Source organism: Monodon monoceros, unplaced genomic scaffold (assembly GCF_005190385.1).
Source record: "Monodon monoceros isolate NGI ecotype Baffin Bay Population unplaced genomic scaffold, NGI_Narwhal_1 Super_Scaffold_10, whole genome shotgun sequence".
NCBI lineage: Eukaryota > Metazoa > Chordata > Mammalia > Artiodactyla > Monodontidae > Monodon > Monodon monoceros.
This window is the reverse complement of record NW_021703766.1, coordinates 18971690-18985409: the sequence shown is the minus strand read 5'-3', so window position 1 is coordinate 18985409 and position 13720 is coordinate 18971690. Positions and strand designations below refer to the sequence as shown.

General features: G+C 36.9%; 1 protein-coding gene and 1 non-coding gene across 2 annotated transcripts in view; one reads left to right on the top strand and one right to left on the bottom strand.

Annotated features, from left to right (window-relative positions):
- LRRC36 (leucine rich repeat containing 36) overlaps positions 1-13720 on the top strand; it is a 45636-nt gene that overhangs the window by 9097 nt on the left and 22819 nt on the right. Inside the window, exons 3-5 of the mRNA XM_029207150.1 lie at positions 1782-1974; positions 2767-2863; positions 5262-5350. Coding sequence (XP_029062983.1) covers positions 1782-1974; positions 2767-2863; positions 5262-5350 — 379 coding nt within the window. The remainder of the gene's footprint in view (positions 1-1781; positions 1975-2766; positions 2864-5261; positions 5351-13720) is intronic.
- Positions 12105-12177, bottom strand: TRNAW-CCA. Its single transcript has one exon. It is a non-coding gene; the product is annotated as a tRNA-Trp (tRNA).

Genomic DNA, 13720 nt, shown 5'->3' with positions numbered 1-13720 from the left:
ACTTGGTCTTTAGACTCTTTGATAACAGCCCTTTGTATTTGGCCCACAAATTTCAGAAAGTATTAGTACAGAGTTATTTAGGTCTCCTCTTCTCATATGTATTTTTATCTGATTGCTCTTTTCAGACTAAAAAAAATTGAGTGAACATTGCTGTCATTTGCTTTTTTACTCTCTTTTGTTCCATTTCTGTAAATTGGCTGAAAACTGTTGTGAAGATTAATCAAATTAGCACGTGTAATCAAATATTACATATATAAGACTCCTGTAGTGTTTGGCATATAGGAAGTACTTAATAAATGTTAGTTTTACAAATTTTTTTGCATCTATGATTTATCTGCATGTATTCATCTCTAGCAGTTCTGAATCATTTTGCTTAATTTTCCCAGGGGAGAAATGTTTTGTGTTTAGTTCTAGTGTAGCGTTGGGGAATACATGAATTTATGCCAACTGGGAAACATGAGAGGAGGATAAGAATTGTTTCCTTGACTTTTACAATGAGACATTAAAAGATTACTTGAGCTGGGACATCAGACACATTTAAAGACAGTCCTAATGGTGTACTGCCCTGAGAGTGAGGCCAAAAGCACTGATAAATATTCCCAACCATTGACCCTTTCACAATGTAGAAGTTAGTGGAGCTGAAAAAAGCCAGAAAGAAATGCATCCAACTGTAAACAGTGTTCTATTCAGAAATGTTTTGAATATATCTTTGAGTTTTCTAAACTTCCTGCAATTATAAAAAGGTTAATTTTAAATGAGAGGAGAATAAAAACATTATTTTATAAATACATGATGGAAAATAATTTTACCTTTCTGAAATAACTCTCAATGACAGAGTTCCTTTTATGGTAACCATTTTCACTACTAACAGTATGTGATTATACATATATGTACATGTTTTGAAATATTGTCCTGAAATTTAGTGTTGGACACAAGCACCTAACTAGCCAAATACATGAAAATTAAACAATTATTTTCGATAGTAAGTTTTAGCAAAGGAGAAAAATTGTGGCTTTTCTTCTCCAGTGTCCCAGTTCTGATTGTACTGTTGCTAGAGAAGTGGGGGGAGGGGGGGTGGGGTTGCTAAGTCCACAGAAATAGAACAGAAGAAGGCAGAACATTTCTACCAAGGAGAACTGACTGATTGGAGGATGGGGAGCTTGTAGGGTGGCAGTAACTCTGAAGGGGAAAACAAGGACAAAAGGGGCTCTTGACTGGTCTAGGAGGGAAGACTTGGAGATTGCATTGTTTTGTTTTGCCATATAGTCCATTCACCCTAAAAGTGAGGTCTTGAGATACAAGAACATATACATACACACTTAATTTTTTTCCCTGCCATTCTCCCCAGAACCATCTTTCTTTTGCCTCCCTCCCTCCCTCTTTTAAATTGAGGTGCTCCTGGGGTCAGGAGAGTGGTTATAGCAAGGGTGAGAGAAGTGCAAAAGTGACTTGGCCTGGCTACCACTGAGAAGGATTGGATTGGGAGAGTGATGGGGGGCAACAGAAGTAGAGAACTGACAGCAGATATCTGGATGTCAGAGCTTATAAAGGAGGAAATGTATGATATCTATGAATTATTTAATGTATAGCACATCCAGTGTCCATGGGCTGCAGCATTCTTATTCTCAGGCAACTAAATGGGAATTTCAACCCTGCCTTTCTCATGGGTGTCTCAGGTAACTGTTTAAGGATGGAAAGTAATAGTTGTATTTCCATCTTTATCTGTGAGATTCCTAGTGCTTCCCAATGTGCAGTTTCACAATGTAGTCTTTTCCTTGCAGGGCATCCAGTATTTATGTTCACTCCAAGACCTGAATTTATATTATAACAACATTCCTTCCTTAGTGGAGGTGTCCCGCCTACAGCCTTTACCCTTCCTCAAAGAACTAGATTTGAGACTCAATCCTGTTGTCAGGAAAGATACAGATTATAGGCTCTTTGCTGTGTACACGCTACAAACTCTGGAGAAACTGGGTGAGACCCTCCTCCCCTGTTCTTTGCCCCAGAATCTTACTTTAAACCAGCTGCCTCCTAACCTTTTGGATGTTGGCCCAGAGTATGCACTGGCAGGATATATTTGTTTATTAGTCAATATTTATGTAACTCTTTTGTTTTGGCAGGATGTATGACGAGTCCTTTTATTGTTTATTGAATGACAATCTATGATTTTATCAGTTACTTCCAGCTTTAGTTTTCTTCAGTTGATGGTTTCACCACCGCTTCCTCCCCAACAAAAAGTTTCCAGGTTGAGATTTATTTTTCCAGGTGCCCCAACTTTGTAACTGAATTAGCAATAGAAAACGAATACAACAACTCTTTGGGGCTTAGTTGTCAAGGAACAATAAATATTCCTTCAAATGAGTTAGTCTGTATTTCTTTATAATTTTATTGTTGAGTATACATTTCTTATTGATATAAACTTCTATGTTACATGCCCCTGGGAAAGTTATTATAGAGGAACTAAGAAAAGTCTTTCAGAAATGATGTAACTTTCAGCCTTAAGATTAGGCCATTTGGATTGTTTGCTGCCCAAGCTGTACTTTGCTGCAAAGGTAGTTACACTTATGTGGCAGTTGTTGCTATGGTGTCCCTGTAGTCTCCCTGAGTTACTAGTGCTCCAGTGACAACATAATAGCATTATTCTGTGACCCATCTCTAACAAAAGATGAGACTGATCTTTAGTTTTTACTCTGTGAATATGCTTTTCTGACCCATTACTGTTTACTCCAAAAAGAAACATGCTCAGACCATGGTTTTTGCCTCTAGATGACCGAGCCGTACGAGAAAGTGAGAGAAAGGCTGCCAAGCTGCATTTTAGTCAGTTGGGTAACAATGAAAATTTTCTTTTAGAGGTGGAAAAAAGGTAAGAAGATTTTTTACAAAAAAATTTTTTTAGTTTGGTTCTGGACAGAGAATAGTGAATTCCTGCTTAACTTTCTTCATTTTGCAGCAGAAATCTCTACAAGTTGTAAGAATCCTCAGATCAGAAATGAAAGTATCTATGCAACATTTTGAGATTTATCTGGGGTGAGAATCTGGCCCTCAGTGGAACATTTCTGCTTTCTTGAACTATTGGGTCTTCTTTGGATATAATCGTTGTACATTCTCTAAAGTTGTTGTTCAAAGTTTATAGATAGGGATATTATGGTATTACTTATCATCCCCATAAGTGTATACCAACCCTTTCTTGGTAGAGTTATAAATCAGTACATGGTCTTTTCCCATTGAATTAGGAGGATTACATTACCATGCGCAGGGTCGTTAGAGATAAATTTGTTAAAGAATGATAAGGGAAGCATTTCTGTACAAAACCAAAAGTAAATGGACCTTTAAGCTCTAAAGTATCTGAATGGTAGATTTTTTTCTATTTCTTATTACCAAAATTCTATCAAAGTAAGGTACCATATTTTCTACCCCAAAACTCATGCTTTTGAAAAAAAGTTGCTTTATTATTTTTGAAAAATAGAAGTTTATTATAAACAATTTAAATAATACAGAAGTACAGGGAAAAAAAGTCAAAATCACCCCATACTTTGCTACCGAGTTAACTACTAGTAATGTTTGGTATGCATCCTTCCAGACATCTGTGTACCTATATACACATGTAGATATATCTATTAGTACTTTTTTCTGATGGTAAAAGTAATGTGGGTTTATTGTTGAGAATATGGAAAGTAGAGAAAAAAACAAGGAATAAGCCACTCATAATCCCACTACACAGAAATAAATACTAATTGTATTATGGTAAATATCCTCTTAGTCTTAGGTATATGTATGTGTGTGTGTGTGTGTGTGTGTGTGTGTGTGTGTGTGTTTTGTGTGTGCATGTTTATATATTATAACAATATATAACATTATATATTATATAATCAATATGTAAATATAAAATAATAAATATATTACATTTATTTTATAGCAATTTTCTTCCTATACATACCTTTTTTAATTTGATAAAATATGAAAATATCCACACAACATTAAATATTCTTCCCCAGAATGTTTTTTATTTGTTTACTTCTTTATTGTCTTTCCCCTCCACTAGACCATAAGCTCCATGAGAACAAAGACCTTGCTTGTCTTGTTTACTGCAGTATTCCTAGTGCCTAGAACAATGTCTGGCCCATATAAGGTGCTAAGGAGTAATTTGTTGAATGATGAATGAATGAAGTCAGTGCCTGTCGGCCTGGGATCTTGCTCGTTTCCACTGACTTTGCCTGTCTCTGCTCTGATCCATTATATATTTTATAATGTAATCCTCAGAGAGCAGCCTTAGTTCCCTATTTTTTTAAGCTCCCTTTTTTTTAAAGTCAAGTTTATTTACTTAGGTTAATTTACATAGACTAAAATTCACCCTGCTGTAGAAAGAAATGGAATATGTCTTAAAAATTATTTGTATATGTACTTTGTAAATTAATTCCTATTTTATATGCATTGGGGTACCTTGTTTACTATAGAAATCCAAAGATGAGTTAATGTATAACTGAATAAACTTACTAGTGAGGCAAATAATTTTCATCACTATATTTCTGTTTAGTTACCTTATAGTGACTGCAAAAACAGAGGTAAAATGTTGCTCAAGTGCCTGGTATTAGCATTAATACTTTATAAGCTCTCCAACCTTGGGTGAAGGTTTTTTTTTAAAGCCTTTCTGAGTCCCAGGTCCCCCAACCTATAAAATGGTGATAATAGATTAATAGGAGAGCTTTTATGATTAAATGAAATGGTGGGTGTAAAGTGCCTGGCTTATAGTCTAGGCTGTCTGTACTTACTGTATTTCCCAATCTGTACTTCCCAATCTTACTATACTACATCAACCAAGTGCAAACACCTGCCTTTCTTGTCTCTTTTTCAAACTAATGGCTATAGTTGTCTCCATTATAATTCTTGGTAGAAGAACCTTCTTTTCTGTGTCCTAACTATGAGTTTTTTGATACAAAAGAAAATATTATTATTTTATAATATGAAATACTATTCCCTCAATCACCCACACCTAAGTTTGTGTCAAGAAAACAGAGTAAGTTCTGAACTTTCTGGCTTTCATGCTTTAAAAGCTGAACTAGAGTGTCTTTCTCTCTCATTATTCCCAATAAAAATATGACTTTTTAAAAAATAGCTTTAACTGAAATATTTGTGAAAATAATATGTTCTAGAGCATTTGAAAAAAGAAATCTGATCACCCTGAAATAATGTTTTCTAAATAGCCTTTACTGGTGCTCTCAGAAGCTTCTTTTGAGTTTTAAATAAATTATTCGATGTGGTAGCTCTAGGGAGAAGACAGTGAAAAACTGTGTAGCAAATGAGAGCACTGCATCAAAAGTCAGCACTGATGTTGATGACAGGATTGAAACTGGTAAGTTTTCCCTTTCTGATCACAAAACGATTAAAACATTAGTTGTTTCTGTTTTCATGGCCAATCTTGAGTAGGATGAAGACAAAATAGTTGAGAAATAACCACATTTGAAGAAAGCACAAAATTTACTGGCTTATATTTTTCCTCTTTTCTTTCACTGCCAGAAGGGCCCTATTTACTGAGTAGGCCTAAGCCAAAACCCATCAAAGTGCACAAGCTGTACTCAGTTCAATTTCACTTACATCACTTTATATCATTAGGCCATCCTGAAAATTGCATTACCGATCTCCACAGGATTCATTAACCAGAGACTCAGGACTCATCTGCATCAATGCAGCTCACACCATTAGCCTTCTGGGCTTCTCCACCTTGAACCTTTGCAGCTACAGAATCTCTTGTGTTTGTGCTATATTCTTGGGGATTGTTGCCCGTACACACTATTGGTAATCCAACGTGAATAAAGTGGTTATGCCACATTAATGGTCATGCCACAGGCTAGAAGAAAGCTTTCCACTGGAGAAATTGCATTCAGTGTGCCCTTATAGATTAATTTGATACTCATCAGATGACCTTTTAATTGAGAAAACTTTCTTTTGTATCAAGGCCTCTGTCCCTTTGAAGGGTCTATTGAATTATATACAAACTCTAAAAATTAATCCTTAAAATCTCAACAGTAACTAATAGACTGACTATGCAGTTTAGACATTAAGGGTTTTCAGTTCGTAACATACAATATTTTATTTCCTGACTTCTTATCTATCTATGTAGACATTAATTGACAAGTTATTTTCACAGTATTTCATGGTAAAATAAGCCATAGTGAGGTATGATTTTTATTTTCCTTTCTTGGAAGTCTCAGCACATGTAAGTCATGGACCATGGATTGCTCTACTTCATCTTAAATAGCATTTTTTATATTTCAAAATTGATGAAATTCTATTGTAATAATTTTGGAAAATACTGAAAAGCATGAAGAACAATATTTTAATCACTCAGAAGCCTGTCCCCTAAAGAGAATCCCAGTTAATTTGGTATGTAGCTTTCTTGGTTTTTTTCTAGGTACAAGCATTTATATATCCATTTCCAGAAAGACAAAGATACACTAAAGCATAATTTGACTGCCTTTATTTGTATGAGCTGAGTTAAACTTCATTTATATCATATTACATCATTAGCACACACAGAGTCACTCCATGAATTATAACGTTTTAAAGTGCACGGTCTTTACTGAGAACAAACTGCTTTACTAGACACAGGGCCTATTTCTAAAGGTTCTTGGAAGCTCCAGCTGTTGCTGGAATTTTTTTTAATGTAAAATTTATTTTGCCATGTTGAAACGTTAAAGAGCTTTGCTTTCCCCTGAAAATTATGTTTGTGCTAGATCCCTGGGGAGTGTTGCCTGTAAGCACTGTTGGTAATCCAACATGACTAAAGTGGTTATACCACGTTAATGGTTGTGCCACAGGCTAGGAGAAAACTTTCTGAAAAATATTTCCCACTAGCTCAATTGTTCAAAACAGTGCTTTCTACCAATCATTTAGGATGGCAGGGAAACTCACTGTCATGGATCCTCATCCTAGTCTCCTAACCACATAATCTTTGACTCTTTCAAAGTTCCCTCTCTCTTTCCCATACCCCTAAAATAAGCATACCTAGGCTATGCCTTCAGACTCTCTTCTTTCTCTACTCTTTGCCCTATTGATCTCATCTATTTCCACAGCTTGCTTTATTTCCTCCCTGTAGATGACTCTTAAATATGTTGGTCTAGCTTTGACAACTTGTACCAGTTTCTCTGCACCAGTCCCCCATTTCTGTTGACCAACTATTAATATACACTTGGAATCACCACTGAATAATTTTCCAGCCCCTCAAGCTAAACATGTTAGAAAACCAAATGAACCCCTTTCCTCCAGCCTTAAACAGCTCTTAGGGTTTCATTAGTGTTACCACCACTTTCCCATTGCTGAGGCTCAGAACCAGAGCGGGGATTGATGCTGCCCCTCCCCTAAAGTCCAGCTGAATGTTCATACCTTACCCTACACAATTAACAAGCCTTTTCCCTTTCCTAATAGTCTCTTAACAGGCATGCCTAATAGCTATCATTTACTGAGTATAGACTCTGGGCTAGGCCCTGTGTATTGTCTCATTTAATCCTCACAACAATCTTGAAGGTGGTTATAATTATCCTTGTTTTACACATGAGGAAACTGTGGTCCAAAGAGGTGAAATAACTTGCTCTAATTATACAGTAAGTGGTAGAGCTGGTATGCAAACTCTAGTCCATCTGTCATCAAAGTCCTCTTAAACATTACACCATGCTGCCTCCCAGTCTCTTCTTTCATTCTCTTAAAACTCAGCTGTGATTATTATACTTGCCTGCTCAAAAACTTGCATGACTCCCACTCACCTACTGAATTAAGAGTCCTTAATCTGACCCACAGGGCTTCTCTAAACAGTGGCTGCAGGTTATCTCTTCAACCTACCCTGAAACCTTATCTCCTGTTTCTCAACTACAGTATCCAATGCTTCAATCAAACCAAACCACTCCCTCCTTCTCACATCGTTCTTCCTTTTTCTCTCTTCTGCCCCTGAACTAATGCTGTCCCCTCTGCTTGGAATGCTTGAATCAAAATCCTGATCTTTCTTTATGACCCTACTCAAAGTCCATTCTTTTTAGTGAAATTTTTTGATTTCTCAACCAAAATTCTTTTCCTTTTTTTGTAGACTCACATAATTTATCTTCTAGAACATATATTCTGGAAATAGAAAATGTAGCCATTCCCTGAATCACTTGCAACATAATTAGGATAATGAGACAAACATGAAAGAGCTAAGTAACACAATTTCAGGCAGTGCATATGAAAACGTCAAATGAATGATACAGATTAGTATTCCTCGAACTCAGGGTTGTGGACTCCTAGTCCAGGGATATATCTTAGAGGTCCACAGGCAATGTGAGACCCTTTAATTTTGTGCTTTTGTTTGATGCAGTTATGAAAAATATTTAAAAGATGTAAAAGCAAAAATACTCTTTTGCAGTATTAGTCTGCTATTTAAAAAATAGAATATTTTTTAGAACAGCTTTAGATTTACAGCAAAACTGAACAGAAATACAGAGTTCCCATATGCCTCCTGCCTCCACACATGCAAGCCCTCCCCCACTACCAACATCAGGCATCAGAGTGGTGCTTTTGTTAGAACTGATGAATCTACAGTGACACATCATCACCCAAAGTCCTTAGTTTACTTTAGGGTTCATTCTTACTGTTGTACATTCTATGGATTTGGCAAATGTATAATAACATGTATCTGCCATTTTAGTGTCACACAGAATAGTTTCACTGCCCTATACTCTGTGCTTACCTAGCTATCCCTTTCTCCCCTTCTGACCCCTGGCAACCACTGATCTTTTTACCATCTCCATATATTTTTTAATAGATTTATTTATTTTTATTAATTTATTTTTGACTGCGTTGGGTCTTTGTTTCTGCTCACAGGCTTTCTCTAGTTGCAGCAAGTGGGGGCTACTCTTCATTGCGGTGCCTGGGCTTCTTGTTGTGGTGGCTTCTCTTGTTGCAGAGCACGGGCTCTAGATTGCAGTTATTTGTGGCACATTTTGTTTATCTATTCACTTGTTGATGGACACTTGGGTTGCTCCCATGTTTTAGCTATTGTGAATAATGCTGCTATGAACATGGGTATACAAATATCTCTCAAGACCCTGCTTTCACTTCTTTGGGGTTTGCACCCAAAACTGAAATTACTGGATCATATAGTAATTTTATTTTTATTTTTTTTTTAGGAACTGCCATACTGTTGTCCATAGCAGCTGTACCATTTTATATTCCCACGAACAATGCGCAAGAGTTCTGATTTCTCTACATCCTTCCCAACGTTTGTTATTTTCTGGTTTTTTGATAGTAGCCATCCTAATGGGTGTGAGGTGGTATCTTGTATTTTTAAATTTGTATTTCCCTAATGATCAGTGATGTTGAGTATTTTTGTGTGTGCTTATTGGCCATTTGTATATCTTCGTTTGGAGAAATGTCTATTCAGGTCCTTTGCTATTGAATCAGGTTGTTTGTTTTTTTGTTGCTGAGTGTTAGCAGTTCTCTATATATTCTAGCTATTAATCCCTTATCAGATATATGATTTGCAAATATTTTCTCCCATTCTGTGGGTTGCCTTGTTACTCTGTGGATATTGTTTTTAGAGGCACAAAATTTTTAATTTTTTAAAATAAATTTATTTTATTTATTTTTGGCTGTGTTGGGTCTTTGTTGCTGCGTGTGGGCTTTCTCTAGTTGCTGCGAGCAGGGGCTACTCTTCGTAGCAGTGCGTGGGCTTCTCATTGTGGTGGTTTCTCGTTGCGGAGCATGGGCTCTAGGCACGCGGGCTTCAGTAGTTGTGGCGTGTGGGCTCAGTAGTTGTGGCTCGTGGGCTCTAGAGCGCAGGCTCAACAGTTGTGGCACACAGGCTTAGTTGCTCCGTGGCATGTGGGATCTTTCTGGACCAGGGCTCGAACCTGCGTCCCCTGCATTGGCAGGCGGATTCTTAACCACTGTGCCACCAGGGAAGCCCCTTAATTTTTCATGATGTTCAATTTGTCTATTTTTTCTTTTGTTGCTTTGCTTTTGGTGTCACATTGCCAAATCCAGTGTCATGAAGCATTTTCCCTATGTTTTCTTCTAAGAGTTTTATAGTTTAAGGTGTTACATTTAGGTCTTTGGTCCATTCTGAGTTAATTTTTGTGTATGTGTTAGGTAAGAGTCCAGCTTCATTCTTTTGTATGAGGAATGAGTGATGGGTAGCTGCTACTTTGCTAAGAACTGAATTAAGCAAAATTAACCCTAATTTATCTTCCCCCAGAAGTTGCAAGTCTTCAGTAGACTCCAGAATTCCAAAATAGTTACGACAGAATTCTGCCAGTGCAGTTGTTGCCTAGGTGGGAGACAGATGCCAGATGCTTCTTACTCTGCCATCTTCCCGTCTCCACAGTTTTGCCTTTTCCAGAATGTCATATAGTTGGAATCGTACAGTATGTAGCCTTTTCAGATTGGCTTCATCTACTTAGTAATATGCATTGAAGTTTCCTTTGTATTTTTTCATGGCTTGGTAGCTACTTTCTTTTTAGTGCTTAATAATATTCCATTATTATTATCCGGAATATTTGTTTATCCATTCACCTACTGAAAAACATCTTGATTGTTCCCAGGTTTGGGCAATTATGAAAAAAGCTGCTATAGACATCTATTTGCAGGTGGTTGTATGGACATAAGCTTTCAACTCCTTTGGGTAAATACCAAGTGTTTAGTTTTGTGAGAAATTTGCAAACTGTCACCCAATATAATCTGCTTTTTAAAATATCTTTTTATACACTGAGTTTCTTAAATTGAAGTTTCTCAAACTGGATTCGTATTTCAGAGTTTATGAGGATGTTGAGTTTGAGAAACACTAATGTAGATAGGCATATGCTATAGAGGCTTAGGGTGTGCTAGGAGCAAATGAGGAAAGGTTTTGTGGCAGATAGAAGTTCATTTCTCCCTCATATAGAAATCCAGATGTTGGCAGTCTAGGGATGTTATTGGGGGTTCTAAGAGGTGAATAAAGGATATAGTGGAGGGCAACTGTCAATCTCTGACACAATGGATGTGAGAGCAATTCAGCGAACAAGTGTATATCTACTGGAAAATCTTGTGTTAGAGGCTAGGCACATTAGGAAATGATACAACAGTGTCAGATCTTCAGATACTCCCACACCAGAGAGATTTATCATAGCTATTAGGTTACAAGTCAGGCTGAGACATGAGTTCGACTGTGATAGAGATAAAGAACTATGGGGGAGAGGCACTAGCAGTTAGTACTGATTGGGGACCTGGGAAAAGACTTCACAAAAAGGAGACATTTAGGTTGGGCATTCAAATAGAATTCATTGGGCATAGTTGGGTGTTAAGTGCATAGAGAAGTAGAAAAAACAGGTGTGACAGATTAGGAAATTGACTCAGCTTGTGACTGGAGCTAAGGTGCTTGACTAAAGCCAAGTTGCAAAGGGCCTCTTTACTAAACATTTTCATTTTATTCTCTTGAAAATGGGTAGCAAAGGTGTTTTAGGTGGTAAGCATGATTAAATGTGTGACAGAGAGATAACTCTAAATTGGAACAGTAGTCCCAATGGGAGATAATAAGGACATGTCCTGACATAGGGCAATAATAGCAGTGTGAATGCAAATGTGGAGGTACAGATTGATTAAATCCTTGAGGATATGAAAAGAAAACTTGGAGATAAAACATTAAGTGTTTTTACCTGCAATGTTTTGCTAGTGAGTCCAAACTTCAAAGAGTTGAATTTTGAATGAAATACATATCAGGTATTTAAGGAGGAAAAACAGAAGATTACTTAGGCAGTCTGTTCATGACGGGAAAAACTATAATTTCCTTTCATTATTATCATATCTACAATGGCTATCATATATTAATATATATTATATACACTATAATATATATTATTTATATATACTAATAATATATATCATATATATTATTTCAAAAGTCGGGGATTAAGTTGTCCTCATTGGGGATAAGCAATTTAAAGGAAATAGCAAATCTTCATTTATTTTGGGTTTTTTTGTTTTGTTTTAAATATTTCTTTATTTATTTGGCTGCACTGGGTCTTAGTTGCAGCACGCAGGATCTTCATTGCCACGTGCGGGATCTTTAGTTGTGGCGGACTCTTAGTTGCAGCATGGGGATCTAGTTCCCTGACCAGGGATCGAACCTGGGCCCCCTGCATTGGGAGCATGGAGTCTTAACCATTGGACCACCAGGGAAGTCCCCTTCATTTATTTTGGAGGCTAATGTTAGACCCATTATTTCTGCTCTCAAAATTTTATCTCAGTGGAATCTAGGGTACAAGATGTTTATTAGAGATCAATATCGAAAGGAAGGAGAGGAAGGAGAGTTGAGCAGAGGGACAGCTCTAGAGCAAGGACTGCCCCTGGGCCCCATTTGGTCACTGCATATGGACTGCCTCTGGAAGGGCATGACATCAGGAGGTAGTTCTCTGTAGCTGAGACACACTCTGAAGAGTAAATCAAGTCCTCCTTGAAAGGGACCTGGGTAGTGCATCTCTGTTTCTACCTCAGATGGGTTGCAAGGTTTTTGGCCAAATGTGTGAAGCAGGGCCTCATCCATATAAGATTACTGGTAATTGAAGTAGCCAACTATTAGTTCTTTGCCACCAGCATCAGCATTATAAAGCCATTTCTCTGTCATTAAAAATATAAAACAATTTTCAGTGGTAAAAAGATAATGAATTATGGTCCTATCACATTGGTTATATGGGTATAAAAACCTGGGCTGGACAACAATGTCATAAATACATTTGATTTTGGAATTAAGTGTTGGATATATTTTACATCTGAAGAAAAAGAAGAAAATAAATTGAAGTATAAGACAAGAAAAAAATTATCTCAGAATGCAAATTGTTTCTTTTTCCTGATTTTTCCTGACTGTGGTACATGACATGCTTAGTCATAATGTAGCAGAGCAAGGTGTCGGTTTATCTTTTTCAGGAGTGAGCCTATATCTTGAATATGGCACCAAAAGTATAACAACCAAAGAAAAAATAGATGAGTCACACTTTATAAAAATTTAAAACTTTTGTGTTTCAAAGGACACTATCAAGAAAGTTAAAAAAGCTGGGGAATTCCCTGGCAGTCCAGTGGTTAGGACTTCGTGCTTCCACTGGAGGGAGCATGGGTTCCATCCCTGGTTGGGGAACTTACAAGATCCCTCATGCCGCAAGGTGTGGCCAAAATAATAATAATAATAATAAATTAATTAAGAAAACAAAGAAAGTAAAAAAGCAACCCACAGAATGGGAGACAATATTTGCAAATCATATATCTGACAAGGGTCTAGTATCCATTCTATACAAAAAACTCTTACAAATCAATAACAAAAAGACAAACAACCCAATTAGAAAATGGGCAAAAGATTGAATAGACATTTCTCTAAAGAAGTTATGCAACTAGCCAACAAGCACATGAAAGATATTCAACATCACTAGCCATCAGGGAAATGCAAATCAAAACCACAAGGAAGATACCATTTCACACCCACTAGGATGGCTAGAATCAAAAGGACAGATAACAAGTGACGGCAAAGATGTGGAAAAATTGGAACCTTCGTACATTTCTGGTGGGAAAGGAAAATGGTATAGCTTCTTTGGAAAACAATTTAGAAGTTCCTCAAAAAGTTAGAGTTACCATTTGACCCAGCAATTTCACTCCTAGATATATACCCAAGAGAAATGAAAACATATGTCCACACAAAGACTTGTACAGGAATGAAATCAGCATTATCCATAAT